The sequence below is a fragment of the Microtus ochrogaster genome, linkage group LG7_11 (assembly GCF_000317375.1).
Source record: "Microtus ochrogaster isolate Prairie Vole_2 linkage group LG7_11, MicOch1.0, whole genome shotgun sequence".
In the NCBI taxonomy this organism is placed as follows: Eukaryota; Metazoa; Chordata; class Mammalia; order Rodentia; family Cricetidae; genus Microtus; species Microtus ochrogaster.
In genome coordinates this window covers 19,454,742-19,475,446 of record NC_022032.1, presented here as the reverse complement: position 1 = coordinate 19,475,446, position 20,705 = coordinate 19,454,742, and the positions used below count along the sequence as shown (strand labels likewise).

Below are 20,705 nucleotides of genomic sequence, written 5' to 3'. Positions count from 1 at the left end.
GGCTTTGGCACACACCATGGCTGTGGCCTGAGAAGCTGTTCTGTACTCAGAGAAGCGTTAATGCTGTGCTGCTGTGCTGTCTGTTCTTGATTCTGCAGACCTGCTAACGCATCCCAGAGAAAAGCTTTTAGGAATTGGCCTGACTTTGGAAAACATTCTTTTTCAAATGTGTAGTTATATACTGAGATCTCTAACTTTTTCCTTCTAGAGAATTGTGTAATTAAAAATGACCTTCGTTAGTTTGATGTAGTTTTAAATTTTAATATGGAGATAGTTTTCATTTATTTTTATTAAATATTAAATGTATTTTTTAGTAATCGTGGTCTGCCTCACCAGCAGCTCTTATGAATGAATATTGTGATGTATGTACTAGAACAGTAAAGCAGAAGCAGAGTGATCACACTCCATAGGGAGGGCTGGACTGGATGCTAGAGTTTTTACCAGTATCCTTTGTGACCATAGCGGTGCATGTCTGTCTTTTATCTCTTCCCAAACCAGCACTATAGGAAAGTGACTGTGGAGAAAGGTGTGTTGTCTGAGGAACAAGTGTGTGCCCACAGAACAGACATCAGCATTTGTCTTCAAGAACAGGTCTTTGGTAGGCTAGCCTGTGGGAGTTGCTGCTTTTCAAATCTATAAAAGAAGGAAAGAGGGAAGCAAGGGATAGAGGCTAGCTTGGGCTACACAGTGAGACCCTGTCTCAAAACACACCACCTCTCCCCAAATGTATTCTCAGGAGCCAAAACCAAAACAACAGAACCCCAAATATATACTCACAATCAAAACCAAAAACAAGAGAACCCTAACTGTATTCTCAGTAACCAAAACCAAAACTAAAACAGCAGAACCCCAAGCCTATTCTAATAACCAAAAACAAAATCAACAACAGAACTTCAAACACATGCTCAATAACCAAACCCAAACCCAAATAATAGAACCCCAAATGTACTATAAATAACCAAAACCAACAACAACAGAACCCATATATTCAATAACCAAAACAAATATTCAATAAAACATATATTCAGTAACCAAAATCAAAACAAGATAGCAGATCCACAGTGAGGGAGACATTCTCCTAACCTCCTTCCACTTGGTTCTTTTATTTCCTACCTGCTGAAGGTTTCACTGCCTCCCCATAGTGCTATGCACAAGTTTGGAACCACGTGGTGTCTCAGCCCAGGCTCCCCTCTCCCAAGCCCTTAAACATGGTTTCCTAATTACAGGTTCAGAAATTTTGGTGAGCAGCTGTGGTCAGATGAAGAAAACCAAAGGCATGCATTTAGTTGAGATTTTCCTGAACTTGGTTTTCAGAATGGAAACTGTTAAGGACTCTGGGAGAGAAACCATGGGCACTATCGGAGGGGGAGGACTGTGTGAGCTGTATGAGGGATTTCAACGAAATGCTTAGCTTTTTTCTTTTAATTTTAACAACTTTAAAATTTTTATTATTTTATTTTGTATGTGTGAGTGTTTTGTCTACATGTATGGCTGTGCACCACGTGCATGCCTGGGGCCCACTGAGAACAGCAGAGGGGGTTGGAGCTCCTGAAACTGGAGTTACAGATGTCGCGCAAGAGCAGCCAGTGTTCTTGAGCCCTGAGACATCTCTCCAGTCCTTGGTTTTCCTTCTACCATCTGACCACTGTTGGTCACTGAAAGTTTTGTGCCCGTATTTGAGAAATTATAAAACTTTGAAAATTAGAATGAATCTTAACCTTGTAATGTGATATAGTTACTAAAGACTAGAAAAGTTTGAAATGGTTGGAAGTGCATTTTACCCTTTATCATATCAAATGTTTGTCTCTATATGAGCGTAATTTTTCTAATGCCTTGAGAATCTGCTAAATGCTGTGTGTTGAGTTCGTAGCATTATGTCCTTTCATAGTACAACACACACATGCATTTATAATAATTATTATTATTATTATGTTACTTTCAAATATATGTATTAGAAAGTACGAAATGTTAAGGCTGTGGATTTTAGCTCTCTTTAGGGAATGAAGAGGATGATAACTCTTGGCTCCCCTCCCAAAGACAGCAGGAGACTAGTCCAGCGTAGGCATTCTCTACTCCTCTGACGCTCTAATTCTCCGCAGCTGTGTTTGCTGGATGATGGTGATGATCATGTCAGCGGTTAGGCCTCCTTAGGAGAACAGTTGCTGGATTCAAAGACAATCCATTTAAAATTTTAATGTTGTTAATACAGTTTCCTTTTTCAAAGCATGGAGAAATAGACGCTCTCCCAACAATGTATGAAAACAAACATTTTATCATAGATTAGCCAAAAGGGGTATTCTGAGTTTTGCAGTCTGAGGTATATAATCGCTTCATTGTGTATTTTCCTAATGAAAGGATCATATACTACGTGTGTTTGGAAAATAGGGGTATATGTATAATATATATTATATAATATATGTATATAAATCGATAGTCCTTTGTTACATATGTTGAGATATTCTAGACCAGTGATTCTCAACCTATGGGCAGCATATCAGATATCTTGCATATCAGTTATTTACATTATGATTCATAACAGTACCAAGATTACAGTTTTGAAGTATTGATGAAATAATTTTATGGTTGGGGTTTACCACAACATGAGGAACTGTACCAAGGGTCGCAGTGTTGGGAAGATTGCAAACACTGTCCTAGAACATTACCTGTATTGTTTATACTGTCTTTTGTCAAACAGTAGTTTTCTATTTTAAATTCATGCTTTGTTTCTTTTTGTCTTCCTGTATAACTTTTGGATTTTGTGCCTTATTGTAGAGGCCTTTTCTATCTCGTGATTATAAACATCTGATTACAAATTTTCTAATTAGTTTTTTAGTTTAAGGAAACATTTAACTCCCCAGTCAGTTTGCAGTTATAAAGAAAGTATGACTATCAGCTCCCCTACCTGTGAATACAAAACTATCCCAGTGTCATTTATCGAATCGTGTTCTGGCTAGTTTTTATATTAGCTGACATAGGCTAGAGTCATCTGGGAAAAGGGAACGTTTACTGAGAAAATGCCTCCATCAGATTGTCTGTAAGCAAGTCTATAGGAAATTTTCTTGATTAATGATTGATTTGGGAGGATCCAGCCCATTGTGGGTGGTGCCACCCTGAGCGTGTGGTCCTGGGTTGTATAAGAAAAGCAAGGTGAAGAGCAAGCCAGTTAGCAGTGCTCCATGGCCTCTGCATCAGTGTCTGTCTCCAGGTGCCTGCCTTGAGCTCCTGCCATGACGTCCTCAGTGATAGACAATAACCTGAGAGTTGCCAGAGGAAATAACCCTTTCCTCCCCAAGCTGATTGTGGTCCTGGTGTTCATCACAGTAATGGAAACCCTGATGGGGACAAATAGTGTTATCTTTTCCCTCATTGGCTTAAAATCTTTGTTATGTTTTTAATTTTCATAAATTATCTGGTTTTTTATTTTCCTTCTATTTCCAATATTATAATATTTTATTCTCCCTTTTCTAAACATTTCTTAATTAACATTGAACATTTGTTTACTTTTCCAGAGTAAGACCATGACCTCCGAATCTTCATCTTGGTTTTATCTTTATATGTAGTTCATTCATTCAGTGATCTCTTTTCTTCTCCTCCCTCTCATTTCAGAGCCCTGCTTGTGGAAACCCACAGGAGACAGCTCAGGGCAGAAGAGTGGTCATTTCTCACAGTATTGACCGAGCTCTGAAAGATGGTGAGGATGGACTGGGCTCACGGGATTACTATAATAAGCGATCCCTCACTGTTCTCAAAGGGGATTTGCTATCTCTGGTTTATCTATCCTTCCTACAGCACTAGGAATTTTCATGAGTTTGTGTTTGAAGATTGGGTGCCTCTGTGTTTTGGATAAATGGAAGTGGTTTGAACATTTATATAGTAGAGATTTCCAGACTTCACGAAACTAACCAGCCCAGGAGAGATTTATCTGCAACAGGGAGTGCAGACCTGCTCCCTAGTCCTTAAAATAGGTTTCAGGAAACATTTCACTGTAGATACTACTGGAGGATGTGTGTTAGGGGGCAATGGACTCTGTGCACTTGTGGCCACATCACTTCAAGCAGATGAGTGAGAGCCTCACAGAAGAGTGGAGAACATGCAAGGGTTTGAAGAGGAGGGCTGAGGGGCAATGGCAAGGTACACTGTGGTTATACTCCTGAAGTAGGAGTGAGCAAGTCTCTAAATATTAGTGTTTAAGGATGCAGCACATTTTGAAGACCAAATTAAGGTTATAAAAGATTATTAAGGTAAGATTTGTAAATATATTGATTTCAATTATTATACAGGGAAAAAAGTCTGAATTTTTCCACTAACTGCATGCTGTTAAATAGCTAACAGGGGACTGAATTAAATAATGCACAAATAAGTATTTTTTCTTGGCATAGTTCACAAAAATCACAGTGTTTAAATTTGAAGATGAGGATTACAAAAGCAGAGAAATAGTATGAAAATTTTGACTATTAGAATTTTATAGATTGTAATTTAAGTTTAGTAATGTTTCTATTAATGATTAACATAAACTACTTTTATAAATTTTTTTGGATATAAAATTTGACTTTTCTTACTCAAAACCTCATGGTTTTGCTGGGCATGATGGGGCATGCTTTTAATCCTAGCGTTTGAGAGGCAGCGGCAGGCAGGTCTACATAGTAAGATTCTGTCTCAAAACAAAATAGTCTTAAAAAGAATTTTATTTTTATATATGTGCATGCATGTCTCCTGTGTAAGCGCAGGTGCACATGCCATGCTATGCACGTGGAGGCCAGAGCACAACCTTTGGGAGTCAATAATTTCTTTCTACCATGGCTCTGGAGATTGGATTCAGGTTGTCTGACATGTACAGCAAGTGATTTTAGTCACCAGACCATTTTGATGATCCCACACCAATTTAAAAAATATTTACTTGATTTTATGTGCTTGCATGTGAAGGTCCACATGTTTGTATATGCACCACATGTATGTCTAGTGCCCAGGGAGACCAGAAGAGGGCGTAGGAGCTTCTGGGGCTGGAGTTACAGCTGTTGTGAGCCTCCTTGTGTGGGTGCTGGGTGCTGAGCCTGGACTCTTTGTAAGGACAACATGTACTCTTCAACACTGAGCTGTCTCCCCAGCTTCTGCCCCAATATTTGATTTTTCTTCACTACTTTCAGCACCACCCCCCCCGCAATCCCTAGTTGTTTTATGTAGGAAGGAAGGTTAGTCTGGTAAATTTACTCAGTCACCCCGTAGTTGCTGGAGAGATGGCTCGGTGGTGAAGAGCACAGGTGCTCTCACAGAGGACCTGGATTTGGTGGCTTACAACCATCCATGTAACTAGTTCCAGAGGATCTAGACCCCCTTCTGGCCTCCCTGGGCACCAGACAAGCACATGGTGCAGATACATACAGTGTAAAATAAGTAAAGCTTTAAAAATGCTAAAAATCCTTAATTTAATGACCTTGTTAGCACATACCTTTAATCCTGGCACTTGGGAAGCAGGGACAGGCTAATGTCTGTGAGTTTGAGCCCAGCCAGGTCTACAAAGCCAATTCTAGCACAGTTAGGGCTGTTACATAGAGAAATCCTGTCTTGAAAACCAAAGGAAGAACAAAAACAAAAAACTCTAATTCTATAAACCGTGTTTTAACTGTTTCCTTTTGAAAGATGGTTAATATTTTACTGTATTTATGTGCCACGCTTTATTTGTTCATCCTTTAATGGACACTTGAATTACTTCTATTTGAGGCTCTTGTGAATACCAAAAATATGATGCCTTTCGAATTTTGAAAGACATAAAAATTTCTTTGCAGTTGAGTATGACATTTTTCCTCTTGCATGGGCCAGTTTGTTTCAGAAGTATTTGCATGGAGTGGATTTAGGAAAAAAAATACTGAGGCCTTCTTGACAGAAACAATACACATTGCCCGTAAGTCAGTTTCTGTGCAGTGGCTTTGTTTGAGAGGAAAGTGTCGTACAAAGCCTTGGGGGAAGGGTTTTGGTTTATTATTTGGCACATTTATAAAGCATATTTGATGGCTTGCTTTCTTTTTTAAACTTAATTTTTTATTAATATATCATTTGCCTGTATTAGGAGATATGGTATGATAGTTCAGTGTCTATGAGTGCACCAACTAAATCCAGCATTTTCCCAACTGGTGCTGTTCTCTGTGCCACATGAGGTTGACTGCTTTGTATTTTTCTCTTTTGTACCTCAGCTCCCATATCTGTTAGACAGTATTGCTACCTACCATCTTTAGGTTCAAAAATCTTTTGTTTGATATAAGATGGTTTTGCAGGAACTTGGACATCATATCCTTTACCAAAATGGGAGCTATTGGCTCAGACCAAAGGGGCAGTCTTGTCCTCAGACTGCATTTTTGGACTGCAGCCTCAGACTGCAATCTCAGACTGGGACTGTCTCCACCAAACCTCAGACTGCACGGAGCTCCTGTTTCCTGCCTTATATTCCTCTGTCCACCCAGCCATATTACTCCTGTCTCCACCTCCCTAGTACTGAGATTAAAGGCCTGTGATCCCAAGTGCTGGGATCACCTTTGTGTGAGCTCTGTTTCCCCTTCAGACAGATTCAATCTCATGTAGCCCAGGGTAGCCCTGAACTATCAGAGAGTCCTCTGTCTCTGTCTCCAGATTAAAGGTGTGTGCCTCCACTGCCTGGCCTCTAGTGGCTTGGCTCTGCACTCTGATCTTCAGGCAAGAAGATTTATTTGCTAAAACACAAACAGAATATTACTACTTGCCATGTTGATTTTTTTTTTTTGTCGCAAATAAATGTGAGCTGTCTCTGCTTTCTTAATGGACTTGCCAAGTTCGGAGTGAGGTACAGCTACTCTACAAAAGCTAGAAAGCAACAGCCATCTGATCAAACATCTGGATGCTAACGTAAAAATGGCTGGTTATCTTAAGAGCTCATCTGTTGGATGTCTTTTCTTCCACCCTTGCTGAAATGGCTGTTGATTCCAGCTTGCGTACCAGTCTATAAAATTCTGTTTAATGAATGGTTAAAGTTGCAGTAGCGTCTTGTCTGGGTGCCTGCCTTTGGAAGGTAATTGTTCTCATTTAGTACAGTTGAAGCCATTTGAATCACCTTGAGAATTTCCCTAAACTTGGGCCTATGTAAGTGTTAACAAAGTTCTTGATGTTCTATGTGTAGGCTTTTATTAGTCTGTGTGTCTGTCTGTCTCTCTGTGTGTCTCGCCTGTCTGTTGAGACAGGGTGTCATTTTATAGCTCTTACTGGCCTGGAACTCGCAATGCAGACCAGGCTATCCTCTAACTCTCAGAGATCTATCTAGTTCTGCCTTTCAAGGCCTGGGATTAAAGGTGTGAACCACCCTACCAGGCTGTGAGTAGTGTCTAGAAAATAAAAACCGAAAGGAAAGTGCTGAGAATCAGAAGTGATTTCAGAAATATCAGACAGCTTGGCATCCTTCCACTGGAACTGTATTATGTGGCTAAGTTTTCCTCCCATGGCACTTGGCGGAGTCGTCACCTATGCCACACATCAGTTTATTGTTCAGAATCCTCCTTTCTTGAAGAATCACATCAGCTTTACAGTGTGCCCAACCACAAGACCTGTGATGTGGCTCACCAAACACTTGAACAGTTCATTTGTGATTGCTGTAACTCTAAAATATATAGAATTTCAAAGCTTAGTTTGAAAAAAAATAATGAAAATATTTCACTTTAAATATTGACTACTTAATACATGAGTACAGTATATGAAATGAAATATTTTATTCGTTTTGCCTGTTTCTTTTTAGTCTATCAATATGGCTAGCGGGAAATGTAAAGACACATGTACAGATCTTCATGTTCCTATCAGATGCACCAGCCTAGAGCTAGAGATAGACTGGAAACCCCCAGTGACGGTGACAGGCCGTGTGTGCTGATCCGTATAAGTCTGCTGTGGGGGACTGTTCTTGTATTAGTTTTGGGGTATTGATGGTGACAGGCCGTGTGTGCTGATCCGTATAAGTCTGCTGTGGGGGACTGTTCTTGTATTAGTTTTGGGGTATTATTAGGGACAGAATACTGAATATATTCTGAAATTGAATGTAAAGAATCACGGCCCTGTACCACGTTTTAAGCACTAATGGGTAAGGAACCCTAAAGATTATAGTTAACTTGAGTATGAGCAACTTCTACCTTTAGTTGTGGAGACAGAGTGTCTTAGGGTAGAGTAAACGTGGTAATAGTGTCTTTTGTTTACTCAGGTGAGCTTTGGGGTCTTCCTGGAGAAGCCATGACCTGGGCCCAAGTGATGATTGAGAGGATTTTCTGTATTCTATGTTTTTAAGTGGGTTAGCATCAATATCAAATATTTAAGACTTACACTGTATAGGACCCAGACATTCTGGTTAGAGGAGAATCTTTTAAAAAATGTCTTTTCCCTTGTTCTGTTTTCCACTCGGATTCTGTTCTAAACGGTAAACTGCCTTGACGTTTACAACTTGACCTCGCTTTGCTTATTCCGCAGTGTTCGACTACAGCTATAGAGACTACATTCTCTCCTGGTACGGGAGCCTCAGCAGAGATGAAGGACAGCTCTACCATCTGCTCTTAGAAGACTTCTGGGAAATTGCCAAGCAGATTCGCCACAGGCTGAGTCACGTGGATGTGGTTAAGGTTGTCTGTAATGATGTTGTGAAGGCTTTGCTCGCTCACTTCTGTGACCTGAAAGCTGCCAATGCCAGGTAAGTGTGTAATGCCCGCAAGCCCACCCCTTCTCACTAAAACAGCACTGGGGGGGGTGAAATAAGGCAATGCTTAGGAATAGTCTGCCTGAAATAGACTGAACTAGAAAAAAAAATCATTCTGAGTGAGGTAACCCAGAACCAGAAAGACAAACACGAGCCTTCATCCAGTAACTGATGGAAGCAGATGAAGAGATTCGCAGCCAAGCACTGGGTCAATCTCCTTGAGCCCTGCGGAAGAGAGGGAGGAAGGATTATAAGAGCTGGGGGAGAGGGAGGAGCGGGATCATGATGGGGATATCCACAGAGACAGCTCTCCTGAGCTAGTAGAAGCTCATGGACTCTGAACTGAGAGCTGGGGAGCCTGCATGGGAGTTACCTAGCTCCCCCTGAATGTGACAGTTGTATGGCTTGTTCTATTTGTAGGATCCCTGGCAGTGGGACCAGGATTTACCCCTGGTGCATGAACTGGCTTTTTGGAGCCCATCCCTATGATGGAATACCTTGCCCAGACTTAATGCCGTGGGAGGGAGTTGTTCCTGCCTCAACTTGATAGACTCTCCATGGGAGGCCTTACCTCTCCTAGGAGTGGATGAGGGGAGGGAGAGGGAATTGTGTTTGGTATGTAAAATGAATTAAAAAAAGAAAGTAAAATAGATATAAAATTACATATAATAATAATAATAATAATAATAATAGTAATAGTAATAGTAATAATAAAAGGCCGAAAAGGACTAGTGTGCGAAGTTGGCTGCCGACCTGCCATTTCAGCTTTAGTGTGGATCAGGGGAAGACAGAGGCTTCTGAATCTCCACAGTAACTCAGAGAGGGGCCGGACTACCGAAGTGTGAGATCAGAAGTTTCATTTTCAGTTGCTGAATCTGTAGTACCTTGCTACAGTGGCAACAGCAAATTAACATGTCCCACTTTTTGTATTTATTTCTCTATCTTCTTTACTAAACTCCTATTCAGTAGGGCAAATCCAAGTCTTGGGCTCACTGTTACACTTTTGTTAATGGTACCCCTCCTCCCATAGCCATGATTTCTATTCTTTTACTTTTGGATATAAAATTTTTAGTGCCTTTTCTTTAAAATAAATAAATAAACAAACAAACTAGTCAGCCTGCTTGACCTGGAATGCAGGCATTTTGAAGGGAAATAGTCACAAGTACTTGCAGAGTAGATTTCTTGGTTACTTCCTAGTAGAAAATCGCCTTCTAGACACATAGTGGTTTTGTGAGTGGTTCACACAATGAGCTGATGATAGGCTAGCCAGCACGGTAATGAGCTTCCAGTATTGCAGTGTGCAGGGCCTAGGACTGGATATAGCTACTGATGCCTTTCCTTCCCCAGCAGCCTGCACAGCACCTCCAAATACTATGAAAGCTAGCCAGCAGGGAACATGTCCTAGTGGCAGTAGTCCCGTGGAGTGCCTCTGGACTCCCTGGTGGATGGCTCAAAGGGAGGTATCTTGTGCCTGGCATTGAGATTTCCATTTACCTGTATCTTCTGGCATCAGCATTGTCTACGCATGCAGGGTATTTCAGCTCCAACTCCCCTTTAAAAAGAATATATATGTATATATGTGTGTGTGTGTGTGTGTGTGTGTGTGTGTGTGTGTGTATATATATATATAATTCCTTGGGTTGAAAATCCGTAGGTTTACATATAGCTTTTCCACGTACCCTTGATTCTAAAGAAAGCCACCTGCCATTACCTCATCATCTCCCCATTCCCCTACCTCTTTCCATGTCTGCCTCCAGTGTCCCCTTCTCTAATTTTTTTAAACCACATTTTCCTTTTCTATTCATTTGCTGGACAACTTGGTTGATTCCATTTTTTAGCTATTGTGACGTGAGAGGCAGTGGGCATGGATGAGCAATGTAACTATTTTCAACAGTGCTGCAGTAAGCGGTGGCATGCAAGTGTTCCTTGTATGTTGTCGTGTAGCCCGTTGAGTATAGCCAAGGATGGCGTATGGTTGGTTCCTATGGTCGATCTAATTTTAGGGTCTTTTTGAAAAAGAAGATTGTGTGTGTGTGTGTGTGTGTGTGTGAGAGTGACTTCAGGGAAGTCAGAGGACACCTTTTCCAGAGTTGACTCTTTGTTCCCACCTTTTGAGGCGGGGTCTCTTGTTTGTCTTGGTGTAGTATGCATATGAGTTTCAGGTGATTTTTCTTGTCTCCACCTCCTATCTTGCCATAGAAGAGGCTGGGACGATAGCCATATACCCTTGTATCTGGCTTTGTACACGGCTTTCTGGCGTTGAATTTAGGTCTTGTGAGGCAAGCCATCTCCTGAGTCCTGATTTTTGTGTTTTTGAGGAACTCTACTACTGACTTCTCAGGGACTAGCCTAGTTCACAGTCCCAGCATTGCACTGTGTTCTCTGTTGAGCGTGCCCTTGCTAGCGAGCATTTGCTGTTTCCGGTTTTTCTAGTGACTGCTGTTCTGACTTGCTTGTGTAGTTTTGATTTTTATCCTTCTAATAGCCAGTGATGTTCTGAAACTGATTGTTACAGGAGCTTAATGTTAGTGCTTGTAGGCGCTAATTAGAGAACTGGCTTCATTTTGAAAAAGCTTGTACAGAGGTTTGTTAAGCCCCGGTGTTATGCCAAAAAGCTCCATGTATGCATATTTGCTGGGAACTTGGTTTTTGAAAGACTTCAGCAGGGTTATTTTCTGTGCTAAGAACTGATGTGGGAGTCCCCTCTGTGTGCTGTGACTACCATTAATGAATAAAATGCTTTGGACAGAACTTAGGTAGGCAGGGAGAGCTAGGCTGAATGCTGGGAGAAAGAAGGGCAGAGTCAGAGAGATGCCATGGAGCCGCCACCAGAGTCAGACATGCCGAAATTTTACCCATAAGCCACTGCTACATGGCAATATACAAATTCATAAAAAATGGGTTAAATTAACATATAAGAGTTAGCCAATAAGAAGTTAGAGTTAATGGGTCAAACAATGATTTAAATAATACAGTTTCTGTGTGATTATTTAGGGTCTAAGCAGGGATTGCTGGGAACCAACATACAGCCTCCCACTACATTTGGCGCACCAATGTGTTGAACTAAATCCATGTAAAACCTAAAAAAGCTGTTAAGCCCCTGTATTGTGCCAAAAAGCTCTGTGTATGCATATTTGCTGGGAACTTGGATTTTGGAAGACTTCAGCAGGGTTATTTTCTGTGCTACGAACAAAGTATTTTTCTAGGCTTGTTGGTAGGATCTTAAATTTGTATTATACTTCCAAGTAAGTTCAAGGATGATGAATTACAGCACATATAACTTACACATACGTGTGGTCCTACAGAAATAAATAGCTCTGCCTGTTGGGATATGCAGTTGTTCCGAGTAGCACTGGGATGATGCCCAGCTCCCTTTTTTTTTTGCTTTGTCGAGACAGGGTAAAAGATTCTTATGCTCCCTTTCAGGAAAGTCAGCATCGGTTTCCTCAGAAGCAGCAGGTAGCTCACATTCTCCTCTCAGAAGCACTGCAGTGACAGCCCCTGCTCTGGCTTGTGATGCTGCCCTGGCAGTGGACCTGGTTGGTAAGAGTGGCAGCTCTCCACCCTCACATAGTTTCTTCCTACGAACTGCCTTCCCTCCCCAGGTCTGCCAGCCTCAGGCTGACAAGGCGGGAATCCAGAGCCATTACATTCCCACTGCTTTCCCGCTTGCTGCCCCAGTGTTTTGCAAGCTGTTCCTCTGTGATGCATAGTGAGAAGTCCATTTCAGCTGTGACTCACTTCCATAAATTGGTACCCTTATTACCTGTGATAACTGATGCTTTTTTTTCTTTAACATTTTATTTAAATGTCATTTGAGACTAAGTCAGTTTTACTGTCTTATTACTTGGGCACAACCTGTAGCCTGAAAAATGTTACCATAGGACAGTGATGACAGAATTTCTTCCCTGAGGATAGCCCCACAGTCGTAAAAGCTACCGAACTTGAAAGTGCTGTTGTTTGTGTGGTTTACGTCTAGTGATGCACTGTAGTCCCCCTGCCTCGGCAGGTGACAGCTGATCACACAGCCCTCACAGCCCTGAGCTCAGTGAGATCACACTGCTGGCTTGCAGTTGGCCATTTACACTATGGAATGGGGAAATAGTTTTGGTCAGAATTTTGTCCTATAGAGAACCAATTATTACTCTCCAGCTCCTCTAACTGAGTCCATTAAATTCATCAATATTTACAATATCAGATATTTAAACCAATAAGCCTTTAAAGTAGAAGTTCACATTGTGTTCCCTTTGGACAATCCTGATACACTTGGGAGTGAAAGAGAAGAGTGACATTGGATGTGATATAGTCAGATGACAATGAGTAGTATAGCTGTGGCCTCAGAAATCCGCTCCAGGGTCCTGGGAGCACACTCTCCTCTGTGTTGTGACAGTGTGTGAATTAGAAAGTGAACCGAAGAGGTCCCTTTCCTGTGGTCTTACACCTTCTGTCAGAGTTGTTACCCCTTTGCACTATCTTTTATTGTTATGTAGTTTGCTGTGGTACTACAGCTAAAGTATTTCATGGTTCTGCCCAGCTAACAGTTGTCAAAGACTCATTGAATTCAAGGAAGCTTGTTTTGAAGTGCTTAAGTTACACTCATTAGAGGACTATCTTTGAAATGTTTATTTCAATTAGAATAATAGGTTTAAGAGAAAAGGACAAGTGGTTAGAGAAATGTAGTGGGTTTTATTTGTTTGGTTGTTTGGGTTCAAGACAGGGTCTCTCTGTGCAGTCTTGACTGGCCTGGTCTCTGTAAATCAGGCTGGCTTGAACTTGCAGCGATCCACCTGAATCTGCCTCCCAAGTGCAGGGATTAAAGGCATGTGCCACCATCTCCCGGCTGAAATCTAGTGTATCCCTGAATATCTAAGTTCACCATGAGAGTGTATCTTTCACTGAGATGCTTACAGCTTCTGAAACTGTTGCTTTAGAAGATGATGTAGATATTGTTGTAACTAAGACATCAAAATGACAGAGAGAATTGATTCTACACCAGAAGTGCTGACTCTTCAAACTTCTAGGGTTTTCAATTTTAGCTTGTTCTTTGTTTTCTCCTGTATCCCAGGCTGGCCTTCCACACACTATGTAGCGGAACTTCTGATACTTTGCCTCTGCTTCCTGTGTTACAAATGTGTACCACCACCCTGGCTGTGAACTCATAGCCCGGAGCACTAGGTAACACTGAACAACTGAGCCCCAGCCCCTAGTTTCCTATTCCTTGTTATTATAGTTGTTGATAAAAATGTAGAGAGAGAGAAAGAAAAACCTACTGCCATTCTCTTTAGTTACAGGTACTGGAAAGAATGCCGGTTACTCACTAGTCTCTCATATGGGTGATTTGTTCTGGAGAACGACTGTTATCGATGTAGCATTGTACAGAGTACACAGGTAGGCCTGCTACAGTGAGTGTAGGGTTTTGATGGTTGTGTGCCTGTCTGACAGCCCAAGGTGACAGCCCTGGGTAACAGTAGGGTTTTGATGGTTATGGGCCTCTCTGACAGCCCTGGGTAACAGCATTATTGTTTGAAAATCTCACTGGTAGACAGAGCTCACGGTCTGTCAAATGATGTGGTGGCCTGGGGAGCACACCCTTGAGACAGTGGCTGTCAGGAGAATAATACATTGCCGTAATAAAAGCCGCGCATCCTTTGCCTGACTGTTAAGCGGTTCTTGGAGGCAGATTTCCGGTCAGCCTGTGCTTATTTCCAGCCTGTCCGTCTGCTGCCGTAAGCCGGTCCAGATCACGCTGAAGGCTTGTTCTGCTTCCTCTTCCCTTGTCCCATCTGTCTAGTCTCAATGTGGCTCAGAAAACCGAACTGATTGCCTTTCTACCGTTAATTCAGTAGCGTTTTTAAATTCCACAGTCTCCTTAAAGATCTGTGTTTTGTGCACCCGTCAAGCACAGGCATGTTGTTAGAGGAGAACATGTCTATTTCTGGCGTGTTCTCCCTTCCCATTGCAATCTCTGATTGCAGTGCAGCACAGCACACACTTGAGAGTGGGACAGATGGAGTGGAGCTGTTTTCACCAAGTCTGTGACTTCATCCAGCTGTGCTTGTTCAGCTCCTCGTTTTCTTGGCTACAGTGGAGGTGGTGATATCTACCTCACGGTGTAGGCGGGAGGGCTAAATCAATCACACCGCACCTGTCACATCAGCGTCACTGACCTTTTGCTACTCAAGGAGCAGGAACTGGAGGTGACTAGTAGGAACTGCAGAGAGCAAAAGGCTGCTCCCCACGGGCAGAGGTCGGATGCAGCCGAGACGCATTACAACTTGCCTGAAGCCAGGTAGCCGCCATTGCTTTGTGAGCCTCTCTTGGCTTGTAAGCACTTTGGATGCCCACCTGGCAACACTGACACGCCTGCTCACAGTGTGCAGAGAGATGCTAGAGTCAGGTGGGAAGTTTTCCAGATGGCGAGCTTATTGGACCAGCCTTCTCTGGCCTTTGGCCTTCCCAGTTTTCTCCTAGCCCAGCTCTCCGGAAATAGGGAAATCTGTGCCGTTCTTCTGACCACATAGGTCAGCTGATGCATAGGCTCAATATCATCTGAAGAAGTGTCTCTTGGAAAAGTAGATTTTCTCCTAGCCAACCTCCCCCGGTAAATATTAACTAAATGCATATAAGTTATTGTAGAAGGCTTGAGATGGCCAAGGAGTAGCCTCTCAGTGTTTACAGCCCCAGGGACAACGTAGCTATAGTTTAAAACAAATGAAGGTGCCTGGAGAGGGAGACTCTGGGGCTCAACCCAGGGTCAAAACCATCCTAGTTAAATGCTCTACTATTGAGCTGCAGCCCCAGGCCACCCCTCCTTTAGTAACAGTCTTAATAAGTTATGAAGGCTGGCATTGACCTCATTCTGTGGCTCTTGCAGGCCTTGAACCCGTGGCTGTAGACCTGGTACCATCTTTTCTGGTTTGGCCATTTCTGTGCTTTTAAAGATAGACTCTTACAGCCTCCACTGCACTGGAACTCCTTATCTTCTTGCTGCTACCTCCCCCCCCCCAAGTACTGATTATATATGCACGCACCATTGTGCTTTCCTCCAGGGGCTGTTTAAAAAGTCAACATGGAGGCCAGAATGGAGAGTGTTTATCTAGGATGCAGGAAACCTCTCTTTGTTGAAAAAAAAAAAAAAAAACAGCCTATAAGCAGGGCACACTAATACATACCTATAACCCCAGAACTGGGAGGTAAAGGTAGAAGGATCAAGGTTTGAGTGTTATCCTAATGATGTGTAGCAGATTCAAGGCTAGCCTGGGCTCCAGGAGACCCCACCTAAACAAAATAAATAATTAAAAATAAGATCAGCATCAGCGGGGGCAGTGTGTGTGTGTGTGTGTGTGTACGTGTACGTGTGTACGTGTGTACGTGTGTACGTGCATGTGTGGAGCCTTACTCTTCAAATGTCTTCATGTTGTCGGTTTTGCACATGGGACAAATCCTTTTAGCCTGTTACAGCAGACAGGGGAGGATGTTGTTCCTTTTGGTGTGCATATCCAATTAGCCCAGCCTCTTGTGACAAGTCACAGTGCCCTCCTGAGAGGCATTAGTCGTGATGATGCCAGTATGCTCTCCATGTTTCATTTCCTGTGCAGTCCTTAATACGTTTCCTGTACTCTGCAGTGTTTGCTCAGGATTGGCCTCTCGTTACTACAGAAATGTATTTCACAACACTTTGCCACTTAGCTGTAATAGAAGATAGTAGAAAAACTAGCATTCCGAGATGCCATGGATAAGAAAATTGTAGAATGTTCTTTCTACACTCTTCAATCAGATCTTCAAAGTAGTAGTCCTAGAATGGGCTTCCTGCTGCCGGGGATCCGTGGCCCAAGACCGGAAAGTACCCAGGAGCCCACAGATGCAGTTTGCCATCATGGTTGGGAGCACTAAGTGACAGGCCCTTTTGTCCACAGAAATAATCCAGGCTTAACTGTCCTCTAATTTCTTCATCAAAAAGATGGCTTATTATACTGGCTTATGCTTTATTTGTTGTTTTTGAAAAACAGCTGTAAATCACATTTAGGACATCTGAGAGCCTGTTTGGAGGCTCTGTCAGGAGAGCACAGCTCTTACAGGCCCCTGACTGAAGGTTGCTCCTCTTCTGTATGGGGAAGATCCTTTGAACTGCATGCACAGCTTCAGGCTGAACGCACATGCAGAGGTGAGGGAGAAAGGGGACACCTCCCTAGCCACTGGGATCAGCTGAATCAGTCCCAGCCATCAGTGGTGTGACAGATGTTAGAGCCAGGTGGCTCACAGGATGGTGGATTACACATTTCCTCTTGAGCAGTTGGGGCAGACAGGGGTGGATCTCTGAGTTTGAGGCCAGCCTGATCTACATAGTGAGTTTGATGCCAACCAGGGCTACATAGTAAGACCCTATCTCAAAAAAATAAGGAAATAAGATTCATCTGGAAACTTGAAGGTAGCTTAGTTAAAGAGATACTCAAGCTATTGTGAGCTGTTGCTGCATTTGGACATTGCTATGCTCTCTGGTGCTCCTTAAGGTAATTTATGGTCGCATCACTTGAAGATGCCAGGCCACACAGCCTACTTTGTTTTCTGCTGCTGTGTAAACACTGACCAAAAGCAACTTGGGGACAAGAGGGTTTATTTGGCTTACCCTTCCTGAACACTGCTGAGGAAAGTCAGGCCAGGAGCTGAAGGAAGGCCTCAAGGCAGGAACTGAGGCAGAGACCATGGAAGGCACCGTTTATTGGCTGGCTCTCCAGGCTTGCTCAGCTTGCTCTCTTCTACAGCCCAGAACCATCTGCTCGGGGGCAGCACTGCCCACAGCAGGCTGGGCCTTCCCATGTCGGTCATTAATTAAGAAATTGCTCTCGGGCTGGAGATACAGGTTAGTGGTTAAGAGCACTGTTGCTCTTCAGAGGACCCAGGTTCGATTCCCAGCTCATAGAGGTTCACAACCACCTGTAATTTCAGTTACAGTGTATCCAACACTTTCTTCTGACTGTCTATGGCACCAGGCATGCACATGGTGCATGGGCATACATGTACGCAAAGTATCCATAAACATGAAATAAAATAAAAATAACTTTAAAATAGAAAAAAATAACGAAAATGTTCCCAGCAACATGCGCACAGGCCAGCGGGACGCGGATAAATGCTCATTTATGCACCTCTTCCTGGTGACTCTAGTTGCGTCATGTTTACAGAACCTCGTGACTACATCACACTTCCACATGTACTCCAGCACGTGTTCTCCAGATTATGCCATGTTTAAGAAAAGTATGATTGGAATGTTTGACAAGGCAGCAGTTAGTAAAGTCAATGTGTCTCTCACTTGAAATATTTATACATAATGATGGATAATTGAATTGTTTCTGGAAATTTCTTTCTTTCTTTTTTTGATTATTTTTTCAGACATGAAGAACAGCCAAGGCCTTTCATGTTGCATGCATGCTTGAAGGATTCACGTGATGAAGTAAGATTCCTTCAAACGTGTTCTCGGGTTCTGGTGTTTTGTCTTCTCCCTGCAAAGGATATCCAGTCTCTCAGCTTACGTATAATGCTCGCAGAAATTCTCACAGCAAAAGGTAGACTTATAAAATTAATACCACTAGTGTGATGTGTGCAAACCAGTGTGCTATATACTGTGATTATATTTCATATAACATCTGTGCAGATCTTAAATATTTTGGAGCATGTATGTGGGTTGTAAGGCATTTTAGACATTTCAAGTTTAATTATTACATAAAGGCTTTGGCCGTATATGATAAACTTTAAAAGTTTATATGCTATATTGCCAATGCTATTAATTTTGACACAGGAAGGCCGCTCTTCATGTATGCATGGGAAATACTCATTTAGAATAGGTTTTGGGTTATCCAGGCCAGCAGCACATATATTAAGGAACCCCCACACAGCACCTATGCACACCAACTCTGACTAGCATTTATTTATTATATTTTTCTGTAAGTTTCAGTGGTATGCCGCTAAAGTTAATTGTACAGCTAAGTACTTAACCAGAGTAAGACCTGGAAGAGGGGCAGGGAAATGGCCGAGTGGTTAAAATGCTCACTTTGTAAGCGTGAGGACTGGAGTTTGTAAAGCCAGACATGGCCCACACTTCTGCAGCCCTAGTCCTGGGCACAATGTATCCTAGGGCCTCGTTGGCCAGCCAGTCTAGCCAAAGCAGAAATCCAGGTTCCGGAAAGCCAAAGCAGAAATCCAGGTTCCGGGAGACCCTGTCTCACACAGTAGTTGGGTGGAGCATACAGAGGACACTGAGTGTTGACCTCTGACTTCCATATGCACACAGTACATTCACTACAAGGGGAGAGGGGATGGATGAAGACAGATGGAAGGAAAAAAACATGACTTAAGACAAATGTTCCCTATGTAAGAATCTTAATAAGAGAAATACAGGGATTGAATATCTCCTTTATCTAACAACAACAACAACAATAATAATAATAATGTCTCCTTTATCTTTGCCCATCAGCTGAAATGCTAACCACTGACAAGGGCACTTTAAACCTAGTAGGGTGGGTTTGTAATGGTGTTCTTCACTTAAAGAACTTCCTCCCTAACGTCTGTTTTGAACACTTGGGAACACTGACATCTTTTTAGTAGATTAACCTGGTGAAAACATAATGAATCTTACAGAAAAGTGAGGAAAATCAGTGTACTTAATTTTGACACTTTTCATAGCATTGTGAGTTCCAAAAGACTTCTTTCCATTGTTCTTTCCTTGCATTTATTAAAACAAGCATGGGTTATATCACACATTAATTATACAGAGGGATAAGCAGTCCTGTGTGTGTACATGTGTGTACACACACATGCACATTTTGAAAATACTCAGATTATGAGATTTCCTCCTGTTTGGCTGGTGGAAAATGTTTCCCACATACATTCCATTTATGTGCTGTGGAATCTGTTTCCCTAAAGAAGAGTATGTTTTTCAGTGGCACTTTCTCTTCTTTCCTCTAGTCTTGAAGCCAGCAGTGGAATTACTGAGTAATCCTGACTACATCAACCAGATGCTGCTTGCCCAGTTGGAGCACAGAGAGCAGACGAACGAGCACCACAAGAGAGCCTACACATACGCTCCTTCTTACGAGGAGTTCATCAAGCTCATCAACAGCAACTCTGACGTGGAGTTCCTGAAGCAGCTCAGGTACTTAGCTGGTAATGATAGAACCGCAGCGAAGGCGCTGATGGTCATCCCTTGCCTAGCTAAGCTGTGTGTGTGTCTGTGGGGGGTGGTTGTGTGTGAGGGAGAGAGAGAGGGAGAGAGAGGGGAGGGAGAGAGAGAGAGAGAGAGAGAGAGAGAGAGAGAGAGAGAGAGCCTATGTGCTTGCACATGGTCACACACAAGGAAGTGGAAATGAAGGCAGTCCATAAATTTTCTTCTTTAGTGACAGTCACGTTTGTTCAGCTGCTCTTTAATAGAAGAATTAGGATTAATTTTTTCAAGGCATTGATTTTCAATTGTCTTAGAAAATGAAGAGGCTAGGGCCTGGGAACAAGGGCTTCCTGACTAAATTATTTTGAGAAATCACGTTTGAAAATATTGCAGGCATCACCTATAAGGGAGGGTATCTTTGAAATGTTTTTGGGTGTTTTTCTCATAGTATAGGCATATGTACTGTGATTATTTGGTATCATATTGTTTGTGACTTTTCTAGGCCTTTTTTCCCTACTACCCTTTTTGTTTTAATGTTCCCAAGTGGTAATGGGAAGAAAAGGAAACTCTGGCACATCAATTTTCATTTTTGTTAATAATTTTGGTAAATCATTAATAAGAAAGTAAAATATTGACCCAAAATTGGACATTTGAATTGTTCAGAGATGTTAGATATGCCATCCTTCCTTTGAACGAGGGTTGGCAGTGAGATGGCCTGGATGTGTAATCTTCGTCTCTGGGTGATTCACCACCTCAGAGACATGCCATGTTCTTAACAACTGTGTCAGGGTTGGTCTTGGTCTCACCAGTGTATAAGGCCCAGTTCTGTTGAAATAAGGGCGGCGGAGCTGCGTCCCC

General features: G+C 42.4%; 1 protein-coding gene across 1 annotated transcript in view; it reads left to right on the top strand.

Moving 5' to 3' along the window:
• Positions 1-3,227: 3,227 nt before the first annotated feature.
• Snx25 (sorting nexin 25) overlaps positions 3,228-20,705 on the top strand; it is an 80,659-nt gene continuing 63,181 nt past the window's right edge. The window contains exons 1-5 of the mRNA XM_005362650.3: positions 3,228-3,320; positions 3,607-3,691; positions 8,470-8,686; positions 18,080-18,252; positions 19,652-19,838. Of these exons, the coding sequence (XP_005362707.1) occupies positions 3,228-3,320; positions 3,607-3,691; positions 8,470-8,686; positions 18,080-18,252; positions 19,652-19,838 (755 nt within the window). The remainder of the gene's footprint in view (positions 3,321-3,606; positions 3,692-8,469; positions 8,687-18,079; positions 18,253-19,651; positions 19,839-20,705) is intronic.